The 16,849-nt window shown below is 35.3% G+C and overlaps 1 protein-coding gene and 1 long non-coding RNA gene across 2 annotated transcripts in view; one reads left to right on the forward strand and one right to left on the reverse strand.

The window, feature by feature from the left end:
• The window catches only part of LOC123286290 (uncharacterized), a 67,776-nt gene that overhangs the window by 29,281 nt on the left and 21,646 nt on the right, over positions 1–16,849 (forward strand). The gene's annotated exons all lie outside the window — the stretch shown is intronic.
• Positions 1–16,849, reverse strand: part of MAP3K1 (mitogen-activated protein kinase kinase kinase 1) — a 75,277-nt gene that overhangs the window by 9,857 nt on the left and 48,571 nt on the right. The window contains exons 4-13 of the mRNA XM_044771815.2: positions 16,508–16,708; positions 15,964–16,080; positions 15,440–15,588; positions 9,854–9,975; positions 9,156–9,237; positions 8,859–9,042; positions 6,093–6,371; positions 2,308–2,429; positions 596–687; positions 131–320 (exon numbers count right to left, since the gene is read on the reverse strand). Of these exons, the coding sequence (XP_044627750.2) occupies positions 131–320; positions 596–687; positions 2,308–2,429; positions 6,093–6,371; positions 8,859–9,042; positions 9,156–9,237; positions 9,854–9,975; positions 15,440–15,588; positions 15,964–16,080; positions 16,508–16,708 (1,538 nt within the window). The remainder of the gene's footprint in view (positions 1–130; positions 321–595; positions 688–2,307; positions 2,430–6,092; positions 6,372–8,858; positions 9,043–9,155; positions 9,238–9,853; positions 9,976–15,439; positions 15,589–15,963; positions 16,081–16,507; positions 16,709–16,849) is intronic.

A 16,849-nucleotide genomic window follows, 5' to 3' on the forward strand; every position in this document is an offset into this window, starting at 1 on the left:
CTTTAATTTCTGAGTCTTTTATGAATCCAACGTACTTCTTGGGGAGCGGGGCAGGGGGTGGGGTGGGGAGGGTTAGTGGGATGGGGTAGGAAGGAAGAGGAAAGTAATATATTTTCAAAAGAAAAATTACCTGACTTCAACAGGCTCAGCTTGGGAAACATCAGTACTGACAATATGAGGGTAAAATTCAGCAGGAAATTCCAACAGCAGTCTATCTATAAGACAAAGGCGGCCCAGGAGTTCTTGCCAGTTGCTTGATTCAGTTTGGTTTCCAAGAATACAATTTAAGACATAATCAACACCACCAATACCAATGGATCCTACAAAAAAGGAAAGTAAAAATAAATAATTGAAAAATAGTGATACTAAAATCCAAAAGAAAACATGATCAAATGGCATAAGGCCAACAAAAATACTGTAAGTTATACTAACTTCAAGAATTTCTTTGATTAATTCATATTTCTAATGTTAGCTGAATCAATTTACAAAATTACTTCAAAATCCTGTAACTGCTCTATCAAAGATTATAAGATTAGACAGTCTGCTAAGGAAACGATACAACATGCAATATTAATTTTAAGTAAAAAGTTATTACCAGCTTTAAGTATTTCTCTGCCAACTGCCAATTCTCCTGCTTGGCCTTTGCACAACTCCAACAGTGTTGATATAGACAGCTGGCTGGTGCGACTGAAAATGAAAGGAAGAAACATCAGACTTGGATCTTGGATAAATATATATTAAAAAGAGAGTAGTACTGTAATGCCTTGTGAAAGGTGGGAAAAAATGTTTTCAAGAGCATTTGCTTTTCCACCATTAAAATCGCATTAATGATGTCACTATAAATAATAAATTATTAGGTCTATTTTCATAAGTTTTACCTTATCCATGTTAGGCACAGAATCTTCACTACTGGCCTTTACACAGCAAGTATTAGATTTACATATCAAACCAGATAAAAGGCTTATTTTCACTACCATATCTTGTTAAAATATAAAAAACGTTATGAATTTTCACCAAGAATCTCTTAAATTAAAAACAAAACCTTCCCATTCAAAACCTTTATATTCTCTTATATAGCCAGAGTGAGTTCCAAATGTCATAAAAGCTCCTTACAGTGTTTCTTTTGATGTTCAGTCATTCAAGTGACCAGGGAAACAACCTAACTTTGGAATTTCAGAAAGCGGACCACACAACAAATGCCACAAAAGCACTGAGGTTCTCAGAAAAATACTTATTCTCATATTGAAAACGATGTAATTTTTCTATGCATTCTGCAAATTATTTGTTAATCTCCCTAATGTTTTTTAGATATTATAGTATTCCCTCTAACCAACAAGAGAATCTCTAATACTTTCAGTCTGTAGGCTTGTGTAGAGAAAACAATGGAAACAAAAAGACAGACTTCATGAGATGAGAAACAAGCCAAAGCTAAGTACCTAATTTCTGAGACCCTCTACAAACTACATCATGTGACTTAGGGAGGAGACAAAGGCTGGACTGAGAGAGCTCCAAATGGGTGTAATGGCAGAGGCAAAACAGGGGAGATTCAATGCTGCTTACCGCTTGAGAACTGCTGAGACACCAAGAGATGAGAACTGCCAAACAACATCACTGGAGCTATGCTTATTAAATGAAAAGTGATCTTTTCCTCCCACTTTACGGAAAGGGAAAATAAAAGAGAACCTGGTCTAATAAAAGCATAGCTTGTGCTCATTTTTTCTATCGCCATAGCTTACTTCTCTACTTCCTATCTTTACCCCTCTAATTAGGGTTATTCTTGTTTGACTTTTAAGAATACTGCAGGGATATATAGAATTTGTTGTTGCTGTTTTTTGACATAAATTGTCATAATTAGAGTAAAATTCCGTTACACAGAAAATAATGGGATGGGTTTTTTTTGGGGGGGAGAGGGGTCATCCTGATGATAAGGCAAAGTAAGTATAATGATTTTATTGGTTCTTATCCTGTATAACTTACTCTCTAAAATGAGACTATACCTTATATATCAGCTATTGTTCTTATTAACGAGACTCCAGATTAAGAATATCACTTTGAAATAAAAGAGAATCAATCACAATACAATAGTGTGGAGGTCCATGGTTTATTAGCCATGTTTTACTTGCCATTAGTTCTTCTCCCTAGTCCTTAAGAGCTTTAAGTATTAAATTTTAATTTCAAGTCTCACGTTAGAAAACAACATTCAAAGCCTCATTTAATAAATATGTATCACATACTCACTAGGTGTAAGGCTTGCTGCTAGGCTTTTAACACAAGAGGGTTTGAAACAGTTCATCAGTAGGACCTTACCTATTGGCATCTGCACACTTGACGAGAATGGTGTCTACAACTGGCCGAAGAAGTCTCTGCAGTTTGATTCTTTCTGCCAAACTATGGCAAGGAGTATACACTAGCATGGCTCTCAGCGTTTTCTAGGGAGAAAAAAACTGAAGGTCAGTTTAACTATATTTAAAAAGCATCAGAGACAATGGCCTAAACTAAGATAATTTGAGAAACAAAATAATGATAGGAATCAATTATAACCCATGAATAAAATAAGAAGCCATGAGACCATACTGATACAAATAAATGAATAAACAGATGGGGTAGAAAGGAACCTCTCCAATATTTAAAAGTCTGAATTAATTTCAAAATGAAAAGTTAAAAAAAATTATTTTAAAAAGAAAATGAGAACAGGAGCCAACCTTAAAGAGCTCCCAATGGTCAAAGGTGGAATAATTTGAGCAACAAAATAAATGTTCAACAAAAATCATAGTACTGGATTATAACCACAGAATAAAATAAAAACCCATGAGTTTATACTGATATAAATAAAAAACTGAATAAATACATAAATGGGAGAGAGGAGAGAGCTATTCTCTATAGAATTCCAATAAGTTAATGTAGAAGGAATGAGGGAAACAGAAGAGCACCATTAGGACACCACAGTAATAACTGCTATAGGCAAGATTCATTGACAAATGCTAAAATCAGTGGGCAGTGGGCAGTGAAGAGAAAAAGGATATTGCACAGTCTCAAAGTATCTCCCCTAAGACATTTATTAATAGTAATATTACAGCGAGGAACCCAGTAGACATCACTTTAACCAAGTGATGAAGGATAGCATCACCAATATTAAGACATATCGACATTATGTACCCCTGATACGATATGCTGAGAAGGGCAAATCACCTCTGGTATTCTCGCGAAAAATAAACAAACTCAATCTAAACATGAGAAAATATCAGATAAACCCAAATTGAGGGCATTCTTCAAAATAACTAGCCAGCACACCTCAAAAGTGTCAAGGTCTATGGAAGACAAGGCAAGACTGAGGAATTGTCACAGATGGGAAGATACTGGGGGGTGTAATAACTAAAGACAATGTGAGATCCTAGATTGGATCCTAAAACAGAAAAAAGACATTAATGGAAAATTTGGTGAAATCTGAATAAAGTCTGCAGTTTAGCTATAAAGGACATTGTTGGGACAATTGGGGATATCTGAATGTAGACTTTATAGTATATAATAGTATTGTTATTAATGCTAAATTTCCCGAGTCTGCTGATTGCATTGTGGTAATACAGAAGAATGTATTTGTTCTTAAGAGATACACGCTAAAGTATTTGAGGTGAAATGTCATGATGCCTGCAAATAACTCTCACTGGGTTTAGCAAAAAATTATATATGAGGAGGCAGAAGGGAAAAAAAGCAAGGGCAAGAGGGAGTGGAGGAAGGGAAGAGAGAGCACTAATGGCAGGAACTGTTTCTGCCTCCACTGTGCCTGGCACACTAAATAATTGTAGAGGAATCAGAATATAGTGTCATTCACAGAGTCCCTGCACTCTAGGAGCTCACAAACTAGTAGGGAAACTATCTGAACTTAAGAAGAGATGACCAGACAGCAAGGCAGCATACTGAACAATCAAGTGTGTCTGAAAGTTTGTGCTGGAAAACAGTAAGAAGAAGTAAAAAACTGGGCTGAGAACACTGGTCATTGTTCTCCAGTATGCTGGCGTTTATTCTATAGTATTCTACAGTATGCTAATCCCTCAAGATGTTCCATGAAAAAACAGACAATGGCTTACCATTTATCTTAATAATTTTGGGAAATAATAAATTTGGGAAATAATGCATTCTATCTCTTGATCTTATGGATTCCCAATGTATATTAGCTTATTGAAGGTTCTAGAAGCCTTTCAGACCCATTTAACCTTGTGTAATTCAGTGTTCAACAATTATTTTTGTTTTTAAGATTGGCACCTGGGCTAACATCTGTTGCCATTCTTCTTTTTTTTTTTCTTCTTCTTCTCCCCAAAGCCCCCCAGTACATAGTTGTATATTCTAGTTGTCCTTCTGTCTCTGCTATGTGGGACAACACCTCAGCATGGCCTGATGAGCGGTGCTAGGTCCGTGCCCAGGATCCGAACTGGTGAAAGCCTGGGCCGCTGAAGTGGAACGCGTGAACTTAACCACTTGGCCACGGGACCAGCCCCAGTGCTCATCAATTTTAACTCAACACAGAACTCTTTTTTTCAGGGAACTTTTCATAATCCTGCCAAACTTCCACAGAAAGCTCTAAAGGTTTCTGAGCTGGGGAATAATCAAAGTGGTGTTTAAGGAATAATGATGTCTACTTATATATTCAATGTTTTTACAATGTGCTAGACATTATGGTTAGAGGTTTCTATACAATCTCATTTCAAACCAAAGAGGTAAATATTTTCATTATTCTATTGATGAGAAAGCTGAAGTTTGAGAGTCCTAAAGTCACACCGCTAGCAAATGGGAGAACCAGAATTTGAATCAAAGTCTCTATAATCTTGACCGTATGTCCAGACTGCCTAGGCTAGTCCCAGTTTAACTAGCAGATTGTTTAAGTATCCCAGTCTGAATGATAAATTACGAGGTCACCCAATTCTGACTCCAAACTTACGTTCATAACCATCATGCTATACTACCTCTCAAAAGGAAGATTCACTAGGCATAGTTTTAATAGGATGGATTAGAGAAAGATTGAGAGTAGAAGCGGAGAGATTAATGAGTTTTTAAAACAGACTAAATAAGAATTATTCCAAAGCACTGGTTCCGAACTGGGGGTGATTTTGACCCTCAGGGGACATTTAGCAATGCCTGGAGACATTCTTGGTTGTCCTGACTTGGGAGAAGAGGGACTTGCTACTGGTATCTAGTGAGTAGAAGCCAGGGATGCTGCTAAACATCCTGTAATGCACAAGACAGCACCCCTGCCCCCAACAAATCTGGCTCAATGTCAAATAGTGCTAAGGCTGAAAAACCCTGCTCTAAAGAAATATATATTCAGAATGGAGGAAGTCAAATTAACCTCTAAAATTACAAACAGAACAGCCTCCTCGTCATTCCATCCCACTCATGAAGGACAACTTCTTACAGGTTAAACTAGAAAAACAACCCAGTAATTATGTCATGGACCCCTCTTCTGTGAAAAGGCTCCTGAATTTCCATACAAAAATTTTTATTGAAAATCAGTTCCCCTTAATGTCCACTAATATCAAATTGAAAAAAAAAAAAGTAACTTTGATCACTTTGCCAGCCCACAGAGCATTTCAAATTTGGTTATGTGTAACATAAGGAAAATGTAAAGACATGAACAGCAAGACACTGCTACTTTAGGGGAGAAAAGTAAACAGTATACAGTCATGCGCTGCATAATGATGTCTCGGTCAAGAACAGACCACGTATACGACAGTGGTTCCAGAGGATTAGCACCACACAGCTAGGTGTGCAGTAGGCTGTATCATCCAGGTTTGTGTAAGTACACTCTATGATGTTTGCACAATGACAAAATCACCTACCAACACATTTCTCAAAATATATCCCTGTCATTAAGTGATACATGACTTTAAGAAAACTTGAACAGATTAATTAATGTAAGTAAAATCCAAATGAAGAGATTAAATGGAAAACTGCAATTTCCTAGAATTATGGAATGAAAACAAAATTTAGATTTTCCAAAATTAAATTAGATAAAGTAGTTTTACTGGATCTTAAAAAATGATATCTAGAAACTATCAAAAAAAATCCTAACACTATGGTTATGGAATGAAGCTACTTACTAAAGCAGCAACGTACACTTTGTAGACAGGGTCGGCACAGACCATTGACAGAACGTTGCAGCACGCCTCCACCACGTCTCCTGAGATACTGGTCTGGGAAGACCCACTGGCGGCTCCAGCATTTGGGCTGCTTCCACCATTGCTCCCAGAATTTCCAGTGCTCTCCCCATTTGCCAATAGCAGGGCTCCACTAACATCATGGGAAAGACGCCTGAGAGCCATCTCTCTTACATTCCAGTTTCTAGAAAATAAGCAGCCAACGAGTTCCATTCCAAATACCTATAATCAAACAAACAGAATAAATTCAATGTGAAGAAAAACTAATGAACCTAAAGTATTTTGAATTAAGCATGATTTTTGATTACTAAAGGAAAATTGGACATTTCTTAAATCTTCACCATACTACACAATTTCAAATATATTCAGCCACTTAAAAAGCATAAGGAGGGATTCTATAGTCAAGTCTAACTGGGAATTATCAAAAGTCCTTAACATGTATTAGTTCAAGTAAAATTAAAAGTGAACTCGACTAAGTGGATGGATATATATATATATATATATATATTCATTTCTGTACTCCTGTGCTTACCACAGAACAAATCTGTGAAGAACCTCAATTTTATATTTGTTATTAAGATAGTCTACAGAGAAAAAACTGAAGCAAGATCAAAAAAATCAAGAAAGGCACTGCAGTGGAGTGTTCAAGAGATGGAATATTTCTCCCACAGATGATAGTGATAAGTCACAGGCTTTTATTTGATTTTTGACTTTTACAAAAGGGTTAAAAAAAAAAAACTAGACAAAGTAGGTGGGACTATAATGAATGGAGTGGAAAAATCAAAAGACTAAAGAAAAAGGTTCTTGTGTTCAAGACAGCAAAGAATAATGATATACCTATAAGTAACTGCATGTCGTTAAGAGTCAGCATCACCATGCCTGCAAAGCCACACAGTCCCTAAAGAAAGGAAAGGGCACTGGGTCTTGACACTATAAGCCAATTAGCTAAAAGTAAACTTAATACCTAAGATAACTTAGCATATGAAAAATTTCTGAATATTAAAGATGAATCTTAGAGATGAATAAACACAATTTGGGGGAAAAAATCATGACATTTATATGTGTTCTGTTATAAAGTGATAGTAAAGGAGAATAAATCAACTAGAACACAGTAAACTTATTATACACACTGTTAAATAGCATACCACTATCTAAGTCTTAATGCTGTCTTACATAATATTCTTAATAAAGAAACTAGGAATATATAGCCTAGTCCAATATAAAGCTTAAACAAAACAAACTAAACCACTGCCTTGAAAGAATGGCATCCAGTAGCTCATATCAACTTGAGAGTTCTCTTGAGGACCCTTGAAGGGGCAGGCGAGGGCCTATGTTAAATACCATTAATGAACTAGATAAAAGAAATAAGATTTATTTATTGAGTTTGAAAATTTTATTAGATTCATAATAGGTTGCTAACATGCTAAGAAAAGAGAATTTAAAAGCTGCAGGACTATAATGGTCACAAAAAGAAAAAGGAAACGAATCCTAATGATATACAAGCTTAATGAATCAGTGTGTCTATTTACAAATTTTACAGTATAAAACAGAATTTAACAGATTATCGAAAATATTTTACTTCACTATTGTCTACTGGAGACATTCTGGTTTTGGATTCTACATTTTTAAACATAATGGACTAAGAAGACAACAACAAAGAAAATCATTAGCATCCAACCAACCAACCGACCAACAGAAATTCCAATTTACTGACGATGAAAAAGCATTTAATCAGAAGAAAGGGTAAAGGAATGGAAACTGTCCTTACAAATACGAATGACTAATAAAAAGTAAATACCACATATTTTTTTCATTCATCCACTCAACAATTCTTTTTTGTTGTTGTTTTGTTTTTGAGGAAGATTAGCCCTGAGCTAACATCTGTCATCAATCCTCCTCTTTTTGCTGAGGAAGACTGGCCCTGAGCTAACATCGGTGCCCATCTTCCTCTATTTTATACGTGGGATGCCTACCACAGCATGGCTTTTGCCAAGCAGTGCCATGTCTGCAGCTGGGATCCAAACCGGCAAACCCGGGCCACCAAAGCAGAACGTGCGAACTTAACTGCTGCGCCACTGGGCCAGCCCCTCAACAGTTCTTAAGCACCTATTATATGCCATGAGGATACAGAAAGGAGAAACTGAGTCTAGATGGTAACAAATAAGAAAAATGAAAAATTTTTAGCAGGAATGGGATTAAATACTAGAACAAGTTAACACTGAAAGATTCTAGTGTCTATCTTTGGATAACCTTTTATGTCTGTTAGTTCAGAAAAAGAGATGTTTCTAGAGATAGGGAGTGCGACTACAACGAATTTTTGAAGTTTAATCTCTATAATAAGCAGCCTAGTATTAACAGCAAAGGTAAAATTAAAATGTTCAACAGGGGCCCAGCCCCATGGCTGAGTGGTTAAAGTTCCACGTGCTCTGTTTTGGCGGCCCAGGTTCATAGGTTCAGATCCCAGGCACAGAACTCCACTCACCAGCCATGCTGTGGTGGTGTCCCACATACAAAAAAAAAAATACAGGGAGATTGGAACAGATGTTAGCTCAGGGCTAATCTTCCTCAAGCAAAAAAAAAAAAAAAAAATGAAATAATCATGATGGAGGCAAGCAAAAGTATTTTCTTAAATTATAAATAACTGGGGAGACAACTACATTATTTGGTCTATAAATGTTTCTTTGAGAAATGAAGAAGAAAACTACTTACCTGAATCCATGGCTCAGCTAAATCTTTATAAGCAGGAGGGATCTGCTGAGTTCCGTAATGAGTAAGGTTAAAATTGCTCTCCTGATTCCTTCGCTGTGATCCAGCCAAAGGCTGCTGCTGTATGGTTTGCTGCTGCGCAGCTCGCAGGGAAGAAGGGGAATCCACAGGGCTTGACAACTCGTGGCTAAATGAAAAATTAACAAAGCTTGCTGAAAATAACTAATAGATTTAAATAACACTTTGAGAACATTTTACTTTTTACTGAACATATCCAAATCATTAATTCAAGATTGTTACCTGTAGAAATCATGGGATCTCCACTTAGACCTACAAAGGGGACATATTAAAGGTTCTCTATTTCTTCTACATTCTTCTGCCCCTAAAAATTAAAGGAAAAAAACCTTACAAAAATATAAATGCTTAACATTAAGTATTTATATGTAATAATTGTTCATAATGGTTAGTATAGGATTTATATGGAAGGAACCTCAAAAAATAATCTGATATAATATTTACCTGAAAGCAGGCAAACACAGCAGGTTAAATTACTCTGATGCTTGTACTTTTTGCAAATGCTATTTTATTAGTTATATCATGTATTTTGCTTACTATTTTTCAAAACATTCTGCTCACTTAATTACCTGGTAATGTTACTCCAAACTTTGCTTTGATGCTACCCTCTCTGTAATGGCTGCCCAGGCCTTCTTCCACCTCCTTCCCTCCATGTACACCTTCCAGATCAGAACTCTGTTTCTAATTCTGTGCACTCCTTCCATTATCAAATGTATCATACTATATTACATTTCTTTGTTCACACAGCTCATCTCCTAATAGATCCTAAACTCCAATTTGTTGAAAAATTCAGAAAGGGCCTAGATATACTTCTTTTCTTCTCTCACCAGTCTCCTGAAAAGCCACGTTAAAGTCCTAAATAATACAGTTAGCTCATAGAGTAACTGTGTTGAGTAAGCACAGGGAGAAGAGGAGCCACATACAAATTGACATGCAGTGGTGGTGCAGCTTGTTCCTGCAGCCATCTTCACACACTGTGAGACTTTCTTCATCAAGCATGCCCAACAGGCAAATAGGACACATCTGTTCCTCTTCATCTTTTATACTATAAGGAAGGGGAAATGAAAGCATTAAGCACACAGAATTAATGCCATAAGCATTGGCTTCTTCGGAATATGAAAAAACTAATCAGAAGTTCTTGTTGTGGAGCATCTTATATATAACTATTTGAGAAATATTTGTTTCTTCTATTAAGATACAGTACTTTAAATTAGATTCACACCACTGTGTATTTGCTGTGATCACAATTCACTGTATGAACTACAATCTTGGATATGTATGCCCAAAATTCTACTATTGTACCTTTTGAATAAACTGCTATAATGTTTGGCTATGTACAAACACACTACATGCCAAGAGTTTCAAGATTTCAAGTACTGGAAGGGACCTTAGAGCTCATCTACTCCACATCCTAAATTTGAAGGCCCATCTCACACACTTTTGGTGGGTGTATAAAGTGATCCAACTTTCCTATAAACAAATCTAGAAACGTCACATTTTTTTAATATATACAACCTTTCAACTACTAGGAATATATGCGAAGGATATAAAGAGACAAATAATAAAGATATATGTATGAGTATGTTCACTGCAGTATTATTTAGAATAATGAAAAAAATCAACCAAATGAACATCAAAAGGAGAGTTAAAAAATGCTATAGGGGTCCAGCCCAGTGGCGCAGTGGTTAAGTTCACATGTTCCGCTTTGGCGGCCCAGGGTTCAACGGTTGGGATCCTGAGTGTGGACCTACACACTGCTTGTCAAGCCATACTGTGGCAGGCATCCCACATAAAAGAGAGGAAGGTGGGTGCAGATGTTAGCTCAGGGTCAGTCTTCCTCAGCAAAAAGAGGATTAGTGGCAGATGTTAGCTCAGGGCTAATCTTCCTCAAAAAAAAAAAGCATATTAAATTAATGAAGCCATATCTTACTTTGTGTTATTATTTTTTTGGATAAATCCAAATGACAAAAATTAAATAGGCTGGTAGCCTCTGGCCCTGATAATGGCATAGGAAGACAGGTTCTCATATATACTACTAGTGGGAGTAAAAACTGAAATTTTTGGAAAGAAATTTGCTAGTATTTTTCAAAATACTAAATGTACATATCCATGACCTAAAAAATCTATTTTCTAGGATGCTATCCTACAGAAATATTTTAAGTATGTAAGTTAAAAAATAGAAAATTTGTTGCATTTAATAGGCAAACAAAAAAACAGAAGTGTACTGTCTATTAATTATGGCAATGGCAAAATAAACTGCAGCATATCCACATAATCTTATACAGCCATGAAAAGAAAGTAGTGTGTATTTTTGTACTGACTCAGGAAAATGTTCTTGATAAATAAAGTAAAAAAAAAAAAAAACAAGTTGCAGATCAAAATATATGGCATTACTATGTTTGTTTAAAAAGCAAGAAAGATGAATTAAGTATTGGGGTTTGTATGTGTCTGTTTGCATAAGCATAGAATGCAGAGAACAGTTTTATTTCTTTGCTTTATCTAATTTTTAAAAGTTGTTGTAAGCTGTTAACAGTAGTTATTTTGTGTGCAGCCCAGCCCAGATTGGAGAGAGGGGTTTTGTTGTCTATTTTATAAATTTTTGTTTGAACCTTCATGATGTGATGAGTAGCTTTTAAAATCAGTAACAATATTTCCATTACAACATAAAGACAAGGTTCTGGGATGTTAAATAAGTTGCCCAAGATCATAAAAATCAGTCTGTGGTAGACCTATCATTAGGCTTCCATTTGAGAATATCCCATAACCTGGCTGCCCCTACAAATTCCAGAATCTCTGCTAAGCTCAGGCTCTCCCCTGGGCCCAATATTACACTTCTACTATCTAAGCTATAATTCCTGAAAAACAGGTCTGAGGGACTGACAGGAAAATAACAGCTCCCTAAAAAACGTTCCGGAAAGGTGAAGAAACAAGTCAGCAAAATCATGATGCATGACTCCTGAGAAGAAGGCACACTTACTAGTCTCTCTGCCTCCCAATTATCTGCCCCACCTCTCTCTCTCTCTTTTCCTAATTATGGAGCTACATGGAGTGGGGAAAAGCTGTCAAAATATGCATGCATTAATGACAAAAACTAACAGAAACGTGGCAGAAAGGATTTACACAACAATCTATAATAAAAATACTAACGGCAGAGATGATCCAAGGTGAGCTAACTTTTCAAATAATTACACCAAAATTAGCCTATTCAAAAGACCTAAACAGAGGAAAAATAAACTCCACAATTTAATCAAACTGCAAATGCAACTTATTACTTAAATGCTTTTCTGACTTAAAAAAATTCCATTCTGGGATATTTTCTGCTCATCTTTTTTCCAAGTACATATTTTGTGAACATTATTCAGATCATTTATCTATATACACATACAATTTCATATTCTTAAAATAATTTAGCACAAAACTTCCACTTGTCATTTAAACTCTTCATACGCATAATTTTTAATGGTGGCATAATTTTCCACTGACTAGAAAGATCCTAACTACTTAAGCATCCACTTATTGTTGGACGTTTGAGTTGTTTCCACATTTCCATATTTTCACATTTTAAGAAACCATTAGAAACATCTTTGTGCCCACCTTTTTAACATTTCAGGTTTTCTTTTTAGTAGTTTTTTCAGAAGTAAAATCACTCAAGTAGAGAGCAGGGATTAGCAAACTACAAGATGATCAAATTTGCCTGTGGCCAGCTTCTGCAAACAATTTTCATTGGAACACAGCCACGCCCATTCATTCACCTATCGTCTACGGCTGCTTCAGCCACCAGAGCAGAGCTGAGGAGCTGGGACAGAGACCTGACGGCCCTCAAAGCCCCAAGTATTAAAAAGTCATTTGTAATAACACCACCTGTTAATAACTATGAAAATTTTTACTGATTCCAATATTTATGCACCTATACCTTTTATATATAAAAATTGAGTTCATGCATGACATACAGTATTTTAACCTGGATTTTATTTCATGCCATTCAATATTCTTCAAAAGCATAATTTTAATGACTGCATGAAATATTCGTAACATGGATATAGTTTACCCATTCACTTGCTGGATATTTAATTTGTGGCCAATTTTTCACAATAATACTGTGAGAAACAGGCATAAAATGGAAATCTTGTATATTTCTCAGATTAAAATTTTTTTCTTAAAACAAAAAGTACATTTACAGGATCAATAAATATAAATGTTTTAAAAAGCCTCTTACTTCTCCCCAGAAAGGCTATACTACTTTACATAGGGTGAAGCATGTCCCTAGAAGAACTGAATTGTCTCATTACAAAAGTTTCCACTAATTCTGTAAATAAACTTGGCATCTTATGGTTCTTTTTGGTGAGGAAGATTGGCTCTGAGCTATCATCTGTTGCCAGTCTTCCCGTTTTTGTCTGAGGAAGATGATCTCTGAGCTAACATCTGTGCCAATCTTCCTCTATTTTATGTGGGAAGCTGCCACAGCATGGCCTGACGGGCGGTGCTAGGTCCACACCTGGGATCCGAACCTGGGAACCCTGGGCCACTGAAGCAGAGCATGCAAACTTAACCACTACACCACCAGGCTGGCCCCTTGGCATCTTTTTTTTAATGAGTATTTCCTTAGTTATTAGGTTGACCAAACAATTTTCATATGTTTGTTATCCCCTTGAAATTCTTTTGTAAATATTCTCTTCACACCCTTTGCCCATTTATGCCTATGTTCCTGTTTGCAGCTTTTATTTCTTTGGTAAGGTTTTGTTAATTATTTTTTGTGAGTATATTCAATTTGTTTGTCCTAATTCTGTTTTTTACTGTTTCTTATATACCATTTTAAATTAATACAGTATAATCAGATCTCCAGATAAATTTCTTTTTTTACTGATTTTAGCCTTTAGATATAAAAATTTGATTACATGAAACATTAACCTACTTACCTACACAGTATAATCTCAGTATATCAAGATTACAACTTTTGTGGTTCCCCCCATGGACATGCTAATCCAAATGAATTAATAAAATCCGTAAATTATGGCCAGCCCATATTTGGAAGGTGCCTTTCTTCATCTTAGAAACTTTCTATTTTAACTTGGGCTACCCGGTTTTAAGCATTTATTTCTTTTCCAAAATAAAAAGCTACAGAAATGTTAGTCAAAATGAGAAAGGCTCTATAATAAGTTTGTGTAAGGAAACAAAGCTCATTTTTTCATTCTATTTATAGGAGACGAGGAGTAAGAGAAAGGGCCCTGAACTAGAAGTCAAGATACTCAGATCTGGTTCTGCCTTTGCTCAAATGAGCTGCTCGACTTCTTTTGGCTTCACTCATCATTGAACCACATAAACTACAGAATCTCTAATGTCCCAAAAACCTTGTAAAATTCTATGATTCTAAAATCAATTTTATTTAACCAAAAATAAGAAAATTCAAACATTTACTTTTTCCACAGATGCAAAAGCCTCTCTCTCAATTCTTTTCTTCACCAGGCCCTTGTCCTGATATCATCACTTTCGATTCTTCATGAATTTTAAAGTATTTACAATACTTAATAGACTGATGGAATGCGGGTGGGACTTAATCACTTAGAGCAGTGCTTCTCAAACTGGGATGCCTTGGGAACATATAGGAGGTGCCCTTGTAAGAGAAGCAGCACTCCTTTATGGATTAATTTTTAAAACCTCATTTTTACATTAAAACTAATACAGAAATCTTGGAAAAGAAAGAAAATTCACATGAATTTTTATGATAATGCTAAAGACTCGAAAAAATTTTCACACCTGTCATTTTGGGCTACATCTCAGAGCCTTCAGGGTTATCAGTTCATTTTTATCAGCAACTAGGCAATGGAAAAGTTTGAGAAGCACCGTAGATTTTAAGTAATAACTGTGATTATAACAGCTACTCTGTTTCTTAATTACAACTGATTAGTCTATTTGTTTAGAAGAGCATACTTATGTTCTCATAGGTGAAACAGCTTGTAATGACCATTCCCTGAAACTATCTATGAAAGCAGTAGTGATGTCATATAATTTTAAAATCCTATATTTGAAAGTGATTTTGGAAAACCACCTTGCCTCATATATAATTTGTTTGTAAAAGAACTACAGACATATTCTTTGCACAGTGCCTTAGCTTCATTATCTGCAAAACTGTTAAAAACCTACCTAATGAAGGTGTAGTAAGAACAGAATGAGCAACATAGGTACTTGCACAAAGTAATGATGATAAACAGCAGCCACTTAATATTTTATACCTGCCACCTGATTTTTCTTGTAGAATGGACATTTATTATATTCTGATATTTAAGGTGCTATTTTTCAACACTGTAGTTTTCAGGACAAAAAAATATATGTATAATACATATATATATTTAGATGACATTTAATATTTTTTACCCTTGATTTTTACTTGAAAGCCAAGAACCAACAGTTAAATCACTTTAGAGCAATTAACAAGTAGAAATTAAAAAATTACCCCTAAAATTAAAAAGTAACACTGGATGAATGCTTTTAATTCCTCAGAAAGTACTGACCTGTTTTCTGAACTAGATGTAGAGGTACTAGATGATGACAATGTATGAGAATTTGACATGCGTGAAACAAACTTCTGGATGGTGTTACGAGATGGAGCTTTGATTCTTGAGCTACGCCTACTGTGATATTTCTGGAACAAACTCTCAACCTAACATTGAAAAAAGACAGTAACAATGATATCTGTGCCATAATATACATATGAAGAGTTCTAGAGGTTGAACTGTCTTTTATTTCATACGTTTTTTCATAGACAATTTAAGAGCTTCAAAAATAAGAATACATATAGCTTACTAAGGACAATATTTTTATAGCAGGTCAGTGATTACTTTTTTTTTTAGTCTAGAAAAAAAACTAGTCAATAGATTATAAGAGAACTATTTATAAGCATCAAATAATTCTTATACACCTTCACACCTTCAAAATGACCACTGTCTACTTAAATTTAGACCTCATGGAAAATTTTCAGGAATATACCATAAAAACTTGTTGACAGTTTTACTCTAAAGCATTTATTAAAAACTACCTCAAAATTCTTTAAAGTTTTTCTCCATAACATTGGGTCTGAAGGTTCTAGTTGAAACACTCGGAGCATAACAAATAACAGATGAATACAAAATGTCCCACGTCCGCAGCTGCAGTTCTAAAGAGTTAAAAGAAAACCTATGGGTTAATATATCTATGGTCTATCATAATTCCTAAGTTGATCACTTTTTTTATATTTCAAAGTTTATTATACTTAAGTTTCTATTAATTTGCTTCATTATCCTTATATAATAAAATATATAAGGATACACAAGGAAAGTCTACAGCTATCTCCATGAATTAATTTAGATCTTATTTTTGGTGAATTTATTAAATAGATCAAATCTGTATTCTAAAGTGTATTAAGTCATAGTAAAAACCTTGATATATACATTAAATTAAAATGTTTATTAGCCCCAAAATATATTTTAAACTCACTTTAGTTTACTAAAGAGAATTGGGTGATCTAAATTTAAGAATGTTATAGTGTTTAAATTTGAGTTAGTAGTAGATACTAAGAAAATATAAATGGTAACAAGTCCTACCTGAGGCCCGATGAACACCCGGTATTTATTATCTGGGCTGTCTCCTCCAATGAGAAAAGAGTTGGGTCCTATCTGCTGCAGTAAGTACAGCCTGGCCCGCATCACCTTGTTGACACGGCGGCTTGTTTCCTCGGGGCTGTATGGTGAGAAGCCATCTGGTGAAGGGGCTCTTCGAGGTGGTGTGATTCTACCACTCTGAAACTTCACAACATTGTTTTTTCATTAGGCAAATTGCTTACTTCTTGGAAAGAAACAATTACTGAAAAAACATCATACCAAGTAGCCAGGTAGCATTTTATATTCTGAAAAAATGCTGCGATATATAATATAATGGGACAAAAT

This window comes from Equus asinus, chromosome 10, assembly GCF_041296235.1.
Source record: "Equus asinus isolate D_3611 breed Donkey chromosome 10, EquAss-T2T_v2, whole genome shotgun sequence".
NCBI lineage: Eukaryota > Metazoa > Chordata > Mammalia > Perissodactyla > Equidae > Equus > Equus asinus.